This window comes from Ranitomeya variabilis, chromosome 1 (genome assembly GCF_051348905.1).
Source record: "Ranitomeya variabilis isolate aRanVar5 chromosome 1, aRanVar5.hap1, whole genome shotgun sequence".
Classification (NCBI taxonomy): Eukaryota; Metazoa; Chordata; class Amphibia; order Anura; family Dendrobatidae; genus Ranitomeya; species Ranitomeya variabilis.
Window position 1 is genome coordinate 296,608,677 of NC_135232.1, and position 15,386 is coordinate 296,624,062.

At 38.4% G+C, this 15,386-nt stretch overlaps 1 protein-coding gene across 1 annotated transcript in view; it reads right to left on the bottom strand.

Annotated features, from left to right (window-relative positions):
- Nucleotides 1-15,386, bottom strand: part of MYO18B (myosin XVIIIB) — a 1,084,067-nt gene that overhangs the window by 622,981 nt on the left and 445,700 nt on the right. Inside the window, exon 21 of the mRNA XM_077295498.1 lies at nucleotides 3,215-3,425. Coding sequence (XP_077151613.1) covers nucleotides 3,215-3,425 — 211 coding nt within the window. The remainder of the gene's footprint in view (nucleotides 1-3,214; nucleotides 3,426-15,386) is intronic.

The following is a 15,386-nucleotide window of genomic DNA, read 5'->3' on the forward strand; positions in this document are numbered from 1 at the left end:
AAACTTTTATAGCTGTAGCACTCAAGGACCTTCCTAGTGGTCCAATAGGAGCTGCTACTGGACCTGAGCATGTGACCCCTGACCTCCAATGGGAGGTCGTCCTGTGGGCATGCTCAGTATGGGAAAAGCAGGACTTAGTCCCTGAAACGCCTGCTTGCTGCTGGACAGTACTGGCTACAAAGGCAGAGCCTGAAAAGGCAGCAGTAACCAAGCGCACAGTATCAGCTTGAGCCAGACGCTGGGACCGACGTCTCTGCTGAGCAGTCTCCACTGCAGCTGGAGGAGAATGGGAGACTGCAGCGGACATGGTTTGAGATTCCCTCTGTGCAGTGGTGGGAACTCGACTCCTAACACTGTGTTTTCTCTTTTTAAATCACAAACAGGTGGCGCTATAGAGTTAAGTCCTCTTTTTCTCAGAAGAGGCAATTTGCATATTTAATTTCCCAGAGGAGCATTGCTCAGCGAATAAGCCTCCTTACCTTGACAAGCCAGCTGGTATGTCACTCTCCATAAGGAGAAACGTTACCCCTTAGACCTAAATCACAAACAAAACATCCAAATGACCCTGATCAAAATTTCACATACCCTGGTGATTTTGGCCTGATAACATGCACAGACATTGACACAAATGGGTTTGAATAGCAACTAAAGGTAACATCCTCACCTGTGACCTGTTTGCTTGTAATCAGTGTGTGTGCATAAAAGCTGAGTGAGCTTCTGGGATCCAGACATTGCATCTTTCATCCAGCTACTGGCGTTTCTGGATTGTGAGTCATGGGGAAAGCAAAAGAATTGTCAACGGATCTACGGGAAAAGGTAGTTGAACTGTATAAAACAGGAAAGGGATACAAAAAGATATCCAAGGAATTGATAATGCCAGTCAGCAACATTCAAACTGTGATTAACAAACGGAAAATCAGGGGCTCTGTAAAAACAAAACCACGGTCAGGTAGACCAACAAAAATGTCGTTCACAACTGCCAGGAAAATTGTTCGGATGCAAAGAAAAACCCACAAATAACATCAGCTGAAATACAGGACTCTCTGAAAACTAGCGTTGTGTCTGTTTCAAGATGCACAATAAGGAGGCACTTAAAGAAAAATGGGCTGCATGGTCGAGTCGCCAGGAGAAAGCCATTACTGCACAAATGCCACAAAGTATCTCGCCTACAATACGCAAAACAGAACAGAGACGAGCCTCAAATCTTCTGGAACAAGTTTATTTGGAGCGATGAGACCAAAATTGAACTTTTTGGCCACAACTATAAATGTTACATTTGGAGTGACCATTCCTACTGTAAAGCACAGAGGTCAATCGCTGATGTTTTGAGCATGTGTGAGCTACAAAGGCACAGGAAACTTGGTCAAAGTTGAAGGAAAGATGAATGTAGCATGTTATCAGCAAATACTGGAGGCAAATTTGCATTCATCAGCACGGAAGCTGCGCATGAGACGTACTTGGATGTTCCAACATGACAACGATCCAAAACACAAGGCCAAGTCGACCTGTCATTGGCTACAGCAGAACAAAATTAAGGTTCTTGACTAGCCATTTCAGTCTCCTAACCTCAATATCATTGAGCCACTCTGGGGAGATCTCAATCATGCAGTTCATGCTAGACAGCCCAGGAATTTACAGGAACTTGAGGCTTTTTGCCAAGAAGAGTGGGCAGCTTTACCATCTTAAAAAATTAAAGAACCTCATCCACATTTACCACAAAAGACTTCAAGATGTCATTGATGTTAGAGTGGGCAATACACTGTATTAATAACAGGGTATGTAAACTTTTGATAGGGTCATTTGGATGTTTTGGCCTGTCATTATGATTTAAAAAGAGAAAACACAGTAGTTTCACAATAAATGGCTTTCCCCAACCACTAACCATAAGTGGAGAAAAGGTTTTGGTGTTATCATTCATATTCTCTGAAAAAAAGGCCAAGAAAGCAAAAATTCAGCCGGGGTATGTAAACTTTTGAGCACAACTGTATTTGCGAACAAATGCATTCAGGTGTTTGACAGAGGGGAGAGGCCTCTACTCAACTTTATCAGATATTTTAGGATTCAGCTAGATGCAGGATATAACACAGGCAAAGTCAATAAGGAGGTCATAGAGAAAAGTGGGGAGGGGGTATTACAGTGGTAAGTTTAGAAATATACTGAGCTAAATACATGCAGGAGAGGTAGGAGTTATCACAGAGAGTTTGAAAAGCTGGGTGACATACCAAACTAAACATACGCAGGAGAAGTAGGGGTTACCACAGATAGAAGGATGATATAGTTCAAGGCTTCAAAAGAAAAATAACTTTCAGTAAGAAATTTAAACAACTAAGTTTGATTTGAATAATAATAAAAATACTAGCAAGTATTATGCTCGGTGATTTATCAGCGTGTACTAAAGGTAGAGGGCCTAACTCATTGTTTGCATTTTGCTAAGTCAATATTCTTTTCTTATCATTTGGTATTCATTGACATCTTTTGCTCCAAATTCTTCAAACTGTCTAGTATAATTCGCAAATTAATCAAAAATGCTCTTTATATTTCTCATAAACTTGTTTTGCACATTTTTCTAGGAAAACGTGTCATGATCTATGAAAATGTCAAAGCTTTCTGAAAAAATTTCAGGTGCATATAAAATGACTCCAGGGAGGATTGGAATGCATTTGTGCAAACGTTTGTGCCTATAAAAGGTAGAAATTCATGAATCGGGGTGCAGCCATTTGGAAAACTTAAACTAGGTTCACAATGACGAGCAAGCACAAATAATAGATTTAAAAAAACTGGTGAAATACAAACAACAAACGTGTTTTCTTACAATGGACTGAAAGCACTTTAGCAAAATGCTCCATTTCTCAAAAATGTCTTGCTATAACAGAATCCACTTAAAGGTAGCTGACTGATTTAGTATTTTCTATATTTTAATTTCAAAACCACCTAACATAGTAGAAATTGTAATGATCTTTATTACTTGTTCATAATTCTTGTGAAAGTATGTTAGAAATTACATTACAACCCCTCTTGCACTGAACCAATAGACCTCTTTCTCAATCTTTTACATTTACCAAATACATCCCAAAGAGATTGTATTGAACGTTTAACCTAGAAAAGAACTTTTTACAAAGGAAAATGAAAACAAAGTGAAAAGCTCTGTGTACGTATAATATATGCACCATTTAGAAGAAACTTTTATTGTCCAATAAATACACAAGTCTCTTACCTATCCTGCAGAGACGCATAGCATCTAATAGCTGAGCTCCTGCAAGCTGGATTCTTACAGTGGGGACATCAATAGCAGCATTAATTGGATCTCCTGCTGTTCCTCTGCAAAGTTGTGAGCTTTTGCATTCTGTGCCATCCATTCCCAGTCTGGGGACCAGACAGTGTACAAAATGTATTTGGGACCGTTTTAGCAAATTCATCAGAGCGTCCTGGGGCAAACAAAGGAAGTAGAAATCAAATTGTGTAAGATCATTTTCTGCTAAGCCGTTTTCTCCTGACACCCAGAACACATAAAACAACCTTGTATCTCTTTTCTTACATATGCTGCACTTTCCCAAGATTATACAATAAGAAAGTAGCTGAACAACTTTTATGTAGATAGGCAGGACAAATAAATAAAAGAAAGAGTAAAAAGGAAGCATTGTCTTAAGTATAAGGATAGGAATATTAAAATCATTCTGGGTTTAAATCAGTGTGTAATATCTTGGACTCTGCATGCCTGTTTCATATAGACATGCAGTATGTTCCTTTGATTTGGACTCTTGCGGCTGCAACCAGTTTGGCACTGGCAAAACTGAAGTGCAATACCAAGAGTAGCCCCTAGTTAGCATTAGGTCTTTAAAACGACAACAAGACAAAGGACAAATGAGCAAATGGGTGGTCAAACAGAAGGATGGCTCCGCAGTTCCCCACAGCTTCTATCACTTCTATCAGGGGACGACGCTGAGTCACTTACCAAAGCTGCTTTCATCACACCCCCTGATGACATCCATAAGCAATCATTGTGATGTTGATGGAGGCAAGGAAAAGTGACTACAGCTTCTTTTACAGCAGCCACTTTTGTCCCCACCACCGCATAACTTAAGTTTATTATATTGCAATGCTTCTGTCCCTACCACCTCTTTCAATGAAATGATACAACAGCATCCGGGGGTGGTGATAAAAGCAATGTAAGTGACAGTAGTGTGGCCCTACAGCATATATCACTGCCGTGAAATGAATTTCACCAGAGGCGCAACCTCTGGTCCTTCATCTTGATTCTATCACCACCCTCTGATGGCAGGGCAGTGACAGAAGATGTGGAGCTATGCTGATGTCATTCACCCTGTTTCTATTACTGCCCCCTGATGACATCTCATTTTAGTGAATGAAACAGCAATGGCAGAAGTTTAGTAGCAGTGAGAACTGAAGATACAGAGCTACAGAGACAGGAGAAGTGTGATTGTGGTGAAAGAAGTTTTGGTCACTTCTTCCTGCCTACATCACCATCACCATGATTAATTATGGACGTCATCAGGGGGTGGTGGCGAAAGAAGCTGTGGTAAGTGACGACAGTGTTATCCCATTATGACATCCCATTTTGGAGGGGAGTGATAGAACATGCAAGGAATTGACTTTAGGGCCATATCCCTGTGACATCGTATTTAACACTCCCCTCAAAAGAAATATCACAGGAAGTAAAAACACTACTATGTATTAGCTGTATAAGAATTACAGTAAGGAATTTTATTATAAAGCAAATTGCAAAACCGTTAAGGATTAAAAAATACTTATTTATAAAGGGCATTATATGTATCAGACAATCCCTTTAAGTCATAAAAGGTGCCAAAAGAAAGGTAACAGACTGGAGGCAGACTCAACACTCAACTGACATACTGCCAAAAGAAAAGAGCATTTCACATTCATAAACACATTGGTATATAAATATATAAATTTTATGGACACCCAAATACAAGTACTGTCATAAAAACCTCAAGATAACCTTAAAACTGACAAATACATAATAGAAACAATGATATGTAACTCACAAAAATAAACAGCAAGTGTCCATAAAAACCATATGTATATGGACCTAAATAAGATCATGTATACATTGGCATATTTTGAATGGTACCTGAGAGGGAACACCTATATAATATCATCAAAACAGTGTATGGCAAAACATATGAATAAAAATCCAATAGATGAGAGAACTGTGAATAGATAAATATAACTACTGTTACATAAATGAAATAAATGAAAGATCCATGCATATGTAGAAAATACTTATAGGTAAGAAGCCAATACACCCAGGTGAAAATTATCAGATGCAGCTTCACCAGGGAAAATACTCCATCAGGTATTTCCACTGATGTTGTTTAACAGCAGTGATACGTGTATGGTCTATCTCCACTGACCTGTTTCACGGTATACCTTTGGTTTGTGGATCCCATATTATGGACTTGATCTGATTATTTTCAGCAGTGTATATAGGCTTATTACCTATAGGTACTTTCTACATATATGATGTAAAATTTCTAATAAATATGGCGATACCCCATATGTAGGAGAAAACCACTGCTTAGGCACACGGCAGGGCTCAGAAAGGAAAGAGCACCAAAAGACTTTTTGAATGCAAAATTGGCTGGAATCGAGAGCGGATACCATGTCATGTTTGGAGAGCCCCTGTTGTGCCTAAACAGTGGAAACCCCCACAAGGGACCCTATTTTGGAAACTAGACCGGAATCCTCAGGTGCTTCACAAAAGTTTATAACGCACAGCTAAAAAAAAAACAAATAAAATTTTTCCTGCAAAAACTTTCTTTTAGCCCCAAATGTTTTATTTTATCAAGGGTAACAGGAGAAAATTGACCCCAAAATGTGGTGTGCAGTATTTCCTGGGTGTGCCAATACCCCATGTGTGGGGGAAAACTACTTTTGAGGCACAGTGCAAAGCTCAGAAGAGAAGAAATGCTATATTGGCGTTCAGATGTTGCTGGAATGGTTAGAGTGTGCCATGTCATATTAGCAGAGCCCATTACCTGTCAGAATAGCAGAAACCCTGCATAAGTGATGATATTTTACATATGACACCTCTCAATAAATTCTTCTAGGGGTGCAGTGATCATAATGACACCATATGTGCCTCACAGAAATTTATACCATGGGGCAGTGAAGTAAGAATAATTACATTTCTTCCACTATAATGTTGTTTTTGCCCCCAATTTTTATTTTTTTAAGGACTAATAAGAAACAATGGACCTCTCAGTTTGTTGTGCAATTTCTCTTGAGTGCGTCAATACCCTACATGTAATCGGGAACTACTTTTGAGGCATAGTGCAAGGGAAGGAGGGCCATATTATAGTGCAGATTTTACTTTTATGGCTTGAGGGTGCCATGGCCCACTGGGAGAGCCCCTGAGGTGCCAGAACAGCAGAATCCCCCTTAAGTGACCCCATTTTACAAACTAAACCTCTCATTGAATTTATCTAGGGGTGCAGAGATCATATTGAGACCACAGGTGTGTCACAGAATTTTACATTATTGGGCAGTGAAGAAATGATAATTACATTTTACCACCAAAATTTTGTTTTAGCCCCAGATTTTATATATTCACAAAGCGAAATGGGAAAAATGACACCAAAATCTGTCCCACAATTTCTGCTGAATGTAGAAATACCCCATATGTGGCTGTACAGTACTGCTTAGCCATACAGCGAGACTCGGGAGGAATGGAGCGCTATTTGCCTCCTGGAGCGCATATTTTCCTAGAATAGTTTGCGGATTCCATATACAGAGCCCCTAAAAGCTAGAAAAGCAGAATCCCCCCTCAAGTGATCCCATTTTGGAAATTCTAGCCCTGCCAAACATGTGAATGCTATATGTGATTTATACACACTGGTGCTCAGAAGGCAAAGGGAAGCATTTGGATTTGGGAGCGCGCATAATTTGCTCAATTTCTTTTGAGGTACGGGTAGCCATTTCTCTGTTCTGGAGCCTTTGTACTATAAGTAACATGGAATACCTTTATATTGCCGTCAACAGATGATGGACGTGAGTGGGGACTTTTATTGGGAACATTTTACATAATGAATGGGATCACATTTATCTGGCGCTCTACACTGAGCACTTACTTTGGGGTTTCCATCTAAATCTCTGAGTAACGTGATTCAGATGAAACCCCTGAGGGATAAACTCACTAGAATGAGGCAGCAGACTTACTATGGACTCCATCTGGCCTCTGTTCAACGTTGGCCTTCTTTTCAGAAGTGCACAAAACTGTGTCGGATTTCATTTTTATGTACACCTAAAAAGACGGACACCGCTGGATAACAGGTCAGGTGCCAACAGTGCCTCCATCTGCCTCACTATAGGGAATCTTTCACTGGGGGTTCCATCTGAATTGCATATTTTAGAGATTTACATGAAAACCCCAAGGTAAGCAGTGCGCAGGATAACTGTGCGCTGAGCCTTACTGCGATCTTTGGGAGGCAGAGTGAAAAAATCAACAGCAGGTGAAGAATTGTATTTTTATTTATTTTTTACGCCGTTCCTCATGTGATATAAGTAATTAAATTACTTTATTCTTCGAGTTGGTACAACTACAACGATACCAGATTTATAATGATTTTTATGTTGGCTGCTGTCATACACTTAGAGATTCTTTTTATTGCAAAAATGAGTTTTTGCATCTCCATGTTTTGAAAGCTCTAATTTTTCCATATTTCGGCCGACAAAGTCATGTTATTGCTTGATTTTGCAGGATGAGTTGACATTTTTATTGGTAATATTTTCAGTCACATGACTTTTTTGATCGCTTTCTATTCTGATTTTTGTGGAGGCAGAATTAACTAAAACAAGCAATTCAGGAATTGTTTTTTTTTTCTTCATTCTACATGTGGTGTAAATAATAAGCCATCTTAATTCTTCAGGTCAGTACGATTACAGCTATACCACACTTTTATCTTTTTACGTTCTGGTGTTTTTACACACTAAAAACTTGTATAAAGAAAAATAATTATTTTTGCATTCTGAGAGCTATAACTTTTTTTACTTTTCCACTGAATGAACTGTATGGTGGCTTGTTTTCTGCAGGACAAGATGACTCTTTCAGCGATACTATTTTTATTTACATCTTTTTTATCATGTTTTAGTCCACGTTTTTATAACGGTATAGTTGATAAAGCATAGTCTGCTACTTTTTTGGGGGGGTTATTTTTATTATTTTGTACATTTTTTTTTTTACTGTTTTACCTAGTCCCTTTATGGGACTTTCATTTTTTTACTTTGATTGCAGGTATAATACATTGCAATGCACCAGCATTGCATTGCATTATACCTATACAGAAAGCTTCTGACACCATGCTGTGGGCATGGTGTCAGAAGTTTTCAGTAGCTTGGTTACCCGGGGATTGTCATAATGACCCTGGGTCACTGACAGCTGTTGACACTGACCTGTCACTATGAATTTGCACGCAGTGACAGTTCAAAGTCATGACGGACATAGCACGTCATGGAGCAGGAACTGACACTCGCTCATGACTTGCTATATCAGTCATTAGATGGAAAGGGGTTAAATAAGTGCTATACAAACAAAATAAATTGAAAGACTAGTCTATACTTAAATCAAATTCTGCGGATACACATTCTTAGAAATAAAAGAATTGTCTTACAAATTTGACATTTGCAACCATATCTTAGAGAATCAATGAAGAAAATAATTTCTAAATGTTTGTTAATTTGATGAGATGGGAAAATCAAATTCAAGATCAAGATCAGCAGCAAATTTGGTATCCTTAATAACTACACTCAGCTAGACATGAGGAATATGTTATACTTCATCCATGACATTATTTTTAGGTATGGGAGTATAGCCTGAGTTAGCACTGGTGATTCCAATATTTATTTTTCTATAAACATGATTGTGAAAATTACATAATAAAATAGTTAATGAGGAGTTGTTGAAAAGGTCACTTAATGGCAATAACTGGGACTGCACTGCTAAGGAAAACTGAACTGAGGACACTTTCTTTAGAAAAAAAAAGTGGTGGAAGTTTGCTTTAAATGCTCTGCAAACAGAGAAACTCAGTGACAATCATTTATATTATTGTTACCTGCACCACTGGTCTGCATAAAATCACAATCTTCTGCTAGTTCCACATTTATGCGCATTTATTCTGCTTCTAAACATGTTTGATTATATATTTATTGATTAAATAAAGTTCTCAGCATGTATAAGTATACTTTAACAGATTTGTCAGAAAATCTATAGCGTCCTTGCAGAATCAAGATTTTATTACCATATCACAAAATACTCCAACAAATGTGAACCATTGAATGCAAGAAAAAGATTTGTTATTTTACACACCGGAAAAAGTAATTTTGGTAACAAATTAATTCAAGTACAGGTTGCAAAATGAGTATACCCCAAAGTGTTAGACAAAAAGCTAAAGTTTAGACTACAAAAACGTAATTAACAAGAATTCAACCACAGGTAAGTCTAGTTATTCACTTTTTGGTTTTACTGTGCTTTTTTGTGTTTTCAAGTCACTTGGTGGTGTGAACATGTCTCTACAGGCTTGTTTACTGTGCGCATGGTTTATGTGTTCCTGCTTTATATAGTTATTCACTAAACAGGTGTCCAGCAGGCAGTTTGTTATGGTTGGCGGATTACAATAAACAAAATATAGAATAAGTGCAATTGCAATCCGGGGTCCACCATGCAGAAATTAATCTGTGGCTAGTGTGAACAATGACAGAACAAAACAGCAAGCGTTACCTTAAACACACTGTGTAGTGCCACATAGTATGAAAGAAACTCTGAGTACCAAGCTCAGTTACTTCACAGAGAGGTATTGCACTAAGAATGCTAAGTACTTTACCCTGTTAACATCACAGGGATGTTAGCACGTGGATTGAGCTTGCTCTGCAACTAAACTGAGCTAACCGCACATGCGAATGAAACAGATGCTGTGCTAAGGAATGAAACTCTTATGACACTTTGTAAAATACCCTGTCGCCTTCATTGGGAGGAAGGATATGGGTTGAGCTTGCTCTGTAACTGAACTGTGCTAACCGCACACACGAACGAAACAGATGCTAAGCCAAGAGGCTAGTTACCCCAGTCCTGATGCTACCGAACTTGTGCCTGACCGGCATCCTAAGCATGTAGCAGACTAGAGACTCAGGTGTAGAGCCATGGGTACGAAACTGCATAAGTGTGCTACCTGCCTTCCAATGTGTGCACTCTTTGAGCATAGACAGACACACACAAACGTGCAGACAGAGTTACCACCCACTCACACCAAAACATAAATGAGCCTTTTATACACTAGGCTCCACCCCAAACACTCATGCCCAGTTAGTCAAGACATCGCCCGCGGGCCAATCTGGTGCTGCCACATCACCAGAGCAGCTAACGTCCGACCACCTATAAGAAGACGCTACATCAGGAACATGCTCAGTAAGACGATCTCTGGACTTAGACTCCAGAGTGCAAGGCTGCACCTGCATATCACTGGTTACCATAGACTTGGCTGAAGAGCCAGCAGTAACCAAACGAATACCACGAGCTTGAGCAAGAGGCTGGGACCGATGTCTGTGCTGAGCAGCAATTGCAGTGGCCGGACCTTAATGGGAGACCACAGTAGAGAATAGATGCCTAACACAATTGACTTTAAATATTGAAAGAGAAGATGAAACTATCACTCTGTGCCCTTGGTAGATTTGCACTTATTATGACTTACACAATGGCGCCCCCATGCAATGTCAACTGATCCTGAGTGTCCTTCTGTGCACCCTAAACTACACGCAGTGTGTATTCCAAAACAACAACAGAAAGTAGTGCACACAAGCATAGGGTGAGAAGAGAAGCTAAGCATGTGTTCACACAGTCACACAGGAAAGATGGAAGAAAATAGAAAGAACCAAAAAACAAACAGAATACATGGAAAACCTCCCTGACACTTAAAGTAAGAGAAAGAAAAGGAAAGTGGGGATGAAGACATACAAACAGCCATAAGAAAACCAACAGAGATTAGAAAGATAAGATAATCACTAGCTGCGAAGCTGGGTCTCCAAACATCATAAAACTTAGAATATACAGTAGCCATCAAAAACTGAATGTTCCAGTAGAGAATACATAACCCCTCTGAAGATGTGATAGGACACACCAAAACAAGGAAGTGAAAACACTTGCCTAGAAGCAACACAGCAAGAGAAGAGCATTATCAGCAGTTGGAAAGATCCAAAACAGGCTTAGGTCAAGCAGAGAGGGAAATTTTCAGGGTTACCATCATTTTTGTCCAGGCCTATTTCATGAGTTTTGAGGGGTGCCAACAATCTTGACCACATGTGTAGGTCTAAGGCTAGGTTCATATTGCGTTAAGTACATACCGTTAAACGGATCCGTTAAACGCATGTACAGAAAAGGGCCAAATTTCTTGAAAATTTGGCTTCACGGTAATGCTTGCGTTAACGCACGTGACAGCGTTTATGGCTTTCTGCATTCTGATGTTAATTCGTGAAGCATCCGTTTGTCTGCGTTTGGCACTGTCAATAAAGTTGTTCTCTGTTTTTTTTTTTTTACACACACACATCCGACATGCACTACACACTCACATGATGTATACAGAGATATATAATATAATAATACATAGAATTGTACTTACATTGCCTCTGATCGCTTGCAAGACACTCACACTGTGCTGTAGGCGTGTTGACAATGTGTTGTTGTGTCCCTTCTCCTAAAAATGGCTGAAATCATATTTCCTGTCACATGACCACATGGACCACCCTCATTAACGCAATTCAAACGTATGGTTTTATTAGGAAATTTTGCATGATTTGCCTCTGGCTGCGTTTGCAATAGCCTTCAATGGCAGAATAGACGCTTTCCGTTAGTCTTGCATTAGCTTGACCGGACCTGAAAACGCTGCAAGCCGCGTTCCAAGGTCCGTCATAAAAAAACATAATGTGGCAAACGCATGCCAATTTAGGCATGCGTCTCGATGCGTCAGACAATGCAAGTCTATGGGTGCTTTACAATGTCCGTTACATTGTGTTTTCACTACTTAAAAATGTGTCCATTTGACGGACTCCCCTAGCGCAATGTGAACCTAGCCTTAGGAGTTGTGTTTCTCCAGACTGAAGCCCAGCCTGACATGTGACTAGGATGAGCTGCTGTTTAATCTTTGTGATGAGGCTCATTGTATTCCATTCTTGGAGAATTCTTTTAAGAAAATGATATAATTGTTGCAGCCACTTATTGCTGGAGTCAAAGTAAATATGGTCCAGTGCTTGGAACAATGATGGATTTAAAACAATGAATTTTCTTTTCTTCTTTCTATTTTTATACCTGTGATAATTACTTTAATAGGAGCAGTAACCTACTAAATGCAAATTGTAACTTTTTTTAAACTTGTAACAGTCCTTAATTGCACATGCCATGATCCATAAATTCAGGGTGATACATCCAAAGGAATACACATTTTGTAGCTAATACGATTATTTTTCAGTGCAGTATTTTCTCTGTACATATTCTCCACTTTTTAATATTTGTATGTTTTTTACTGTTGGAACTAATAAACATGATCAAATTTTACTATCTGGGCGTAGTGTTTTTTTGTAGTTTTTTTTATATAAATGGAAATTGATAAAAATAAAAGTTATATTAAATCTTTACTCACAAAACTACAATTCATTCTACTCAACTACTCCTGCTCTATAACTTGCTGCTTGCAGCTTGGAAATCGTTTTAAATGTGACGTTCCCATTATGGTATTCCAGTGATAAAACAGGATTTATTAAGTTATCAAGTACAAGGCCATATTTTATTAAAAATACGTACCCTAGGCCATTTACTCCATATTTACAATTCTTAAATGTGCGCATTTTACAAATGTATTGTTAAAACTCTTATTACAGAAAGCTGAATTGAACTATAAGATGAAAAACTTTCCAAAAAAAAGTGTTTTATAAACTACACCACTATTTAACGCATGGTCATCTTTTCTTGATAACTCTAAAAATACCATAATAAAACATGTTCATAGTTTGTATTGCATGAATGTTATCCTATAAACATAAGAAGTACAGCATCTACAACTGATTGGTCAATTGCTTTATTTTTCTACACAGTCTTGGAGATTCATATCACATTAATACTGCATAATCGAAAGATGTAGAGTTTACATGAGCAATTCAGATCCACAAACTCAGCTGCCAACATTGATTTCTTTGCAGGAGATGTTGACAGAAGGAAGGGTAAGTTAGCAAGGCTCCAAGGACAACCTCGTAGGCTGAAGAAAGTAAAGCAATGTTATTTATGTTTGAGCTTTGTTAATATGCAATATGCTCAGTTGTGATTCTGTTAATATTAATCCAGTGTAAATGATTGTAGAAATATGCATTTCATTTCAAATTGCTTTCAAGACTCAGTCCTAATCCTTAATAAATATTGTGAGTTTTTTTCATCTTATTACCAATATTTAAATGAGAAAAAAGGCAAATAACTAAAGGCACTAAAGATTAAATAAATGAGTTTTAGGATACGGCTCAGAAATTAGTTCAGTCAAGTTTTAATCTTGATCATCGTGATTAAATTTGTCAACTTTGGGATGTAAGAAATTGCAGGAAAGCAAATATTTCCTCTCTTGCTAGTAAGTCAGTAGCAGATACTACAGAGGAATGGGAGCATGTGACACAGAGAAGCAGGAGGATTAAGAGGCAGTCAGCACCCATACTGTTCAGGAACTGATACTAGGCTCTCATGCAGGAGAACGACGAAGAAATACATCAAGATAAGACTTTGCCCACAAAGAACAACCTTGGACACCCTCAGAGTCCTCCTGGATGGAGAAAGAAAAATGTTGTGAAGAAGAAACGGAGAGTTGTGGCCATGGGGATTCCCTGTTGAGAGGAAGAGAGGATGCAATCTGCAGACCGGATATAACCTCAAGAGAAATGTGCTGTCTTCCAGGTGCAAAAATTAAAGATGTGTCTGACAGGATATCAGGACTCTTTAGACCTAAAGATGACTACCCATTCCTGCTAATACATGTGGGGACAAATGACACCGCAAGAACGACCTGGAAACCATCTGCAGTGACTTTGAAAACTTAGGTATAAAGTGAAATAACTGGGAGCGCAGGTGGTTTTCTCTTCCATCCTTCCAGTGGATGAACATGGAACAAGGAGGTGGAATAAGATTCCGTAGGTGAACAACTGGCTACGCCGATGGTGCAGTCACCAAGGATTTGGATTTCTGGATCATGGAGTAAATTACCTATATGATGGAACACTTGCTAGAGATGGGGTGCACCTTACGAAAACTGGAAAACATGTATTTGGAAGTCGCCTTGCTACACTCATCAGGAGAGCTTTAACCCTGCTGTTGTCTTCGGTCAAAAACGACCGATTTTGAACTTTAATATTTTTAAAAAAATTCAAGATGCGGTTCTGAAACTTGTGGTTGATTGACTTTTCCTCATTTGAGGGGTTCTTACTATGCGTATTTTTATATTTTTTTTTATGTTTACTTTTTGCTCCACAATTTTTTATACACTTGTGCTCTTCGGTCAAAAATGACCAATAGCCTTTTATAGTGATCTCCAGCCATTTTATCAGCAAAATAAAGGAGCTATAATCTCATTTTAGACTATATATTATATCTACTACTATTTATCAATTTATTTAGGTCCTTTTGGACCATGTAGATTTACACATACATTTATTGTTATTAGTTATAGTTTACAGTTGGATGAATCATTATTTTTGTATGTGCAAATATGCAATATGCATGAATATTCCAATAAAGCCATGTTAAATGTTTTGACAAAAAAAAATAAAAAGTTTTTCTTTCCATTTTTCATTTGCTTATAAACAACCAGGTTCACATACAATATAATACTGCAAAAATTATTCAATTAAAACACTTAAATTAGCTAAAAATCAAGACTTTATTAGGTCCGGTCAAAAATGACCGGAAGATAACAAGTGTATAGTGGTAACCAGGAGAATAGCAGGGTTAAACTAGAACAATGTGGGAAGGGAAGCAAAAGGCCAGAAAAAAACCATACACCTGACAAATACTATTGAGATCTCTGCTATTAGAAGTGGAAGGGAAGAACAAAGACAAAACAAATCTAAATAATAAAAATATTGGAGAAAGAGAAACCAATAACAAACTAAAATGTTTCTATACAAATGCACAAAGCATGGGCATCAAACAAGGAGAACTGGAACTACTAACACTGGAAAAAAAATATGATGTCATTGGAATCACTGAATCTTGGTGGGACGATACACATGATTGGAATACAAGGCTAGATGGATACAACTTATTTGCGAGAAACAGACTTGATAAACGAGGAGGAGGTGTCACATTGTATGTTAGAAAAGCGTATATCTGT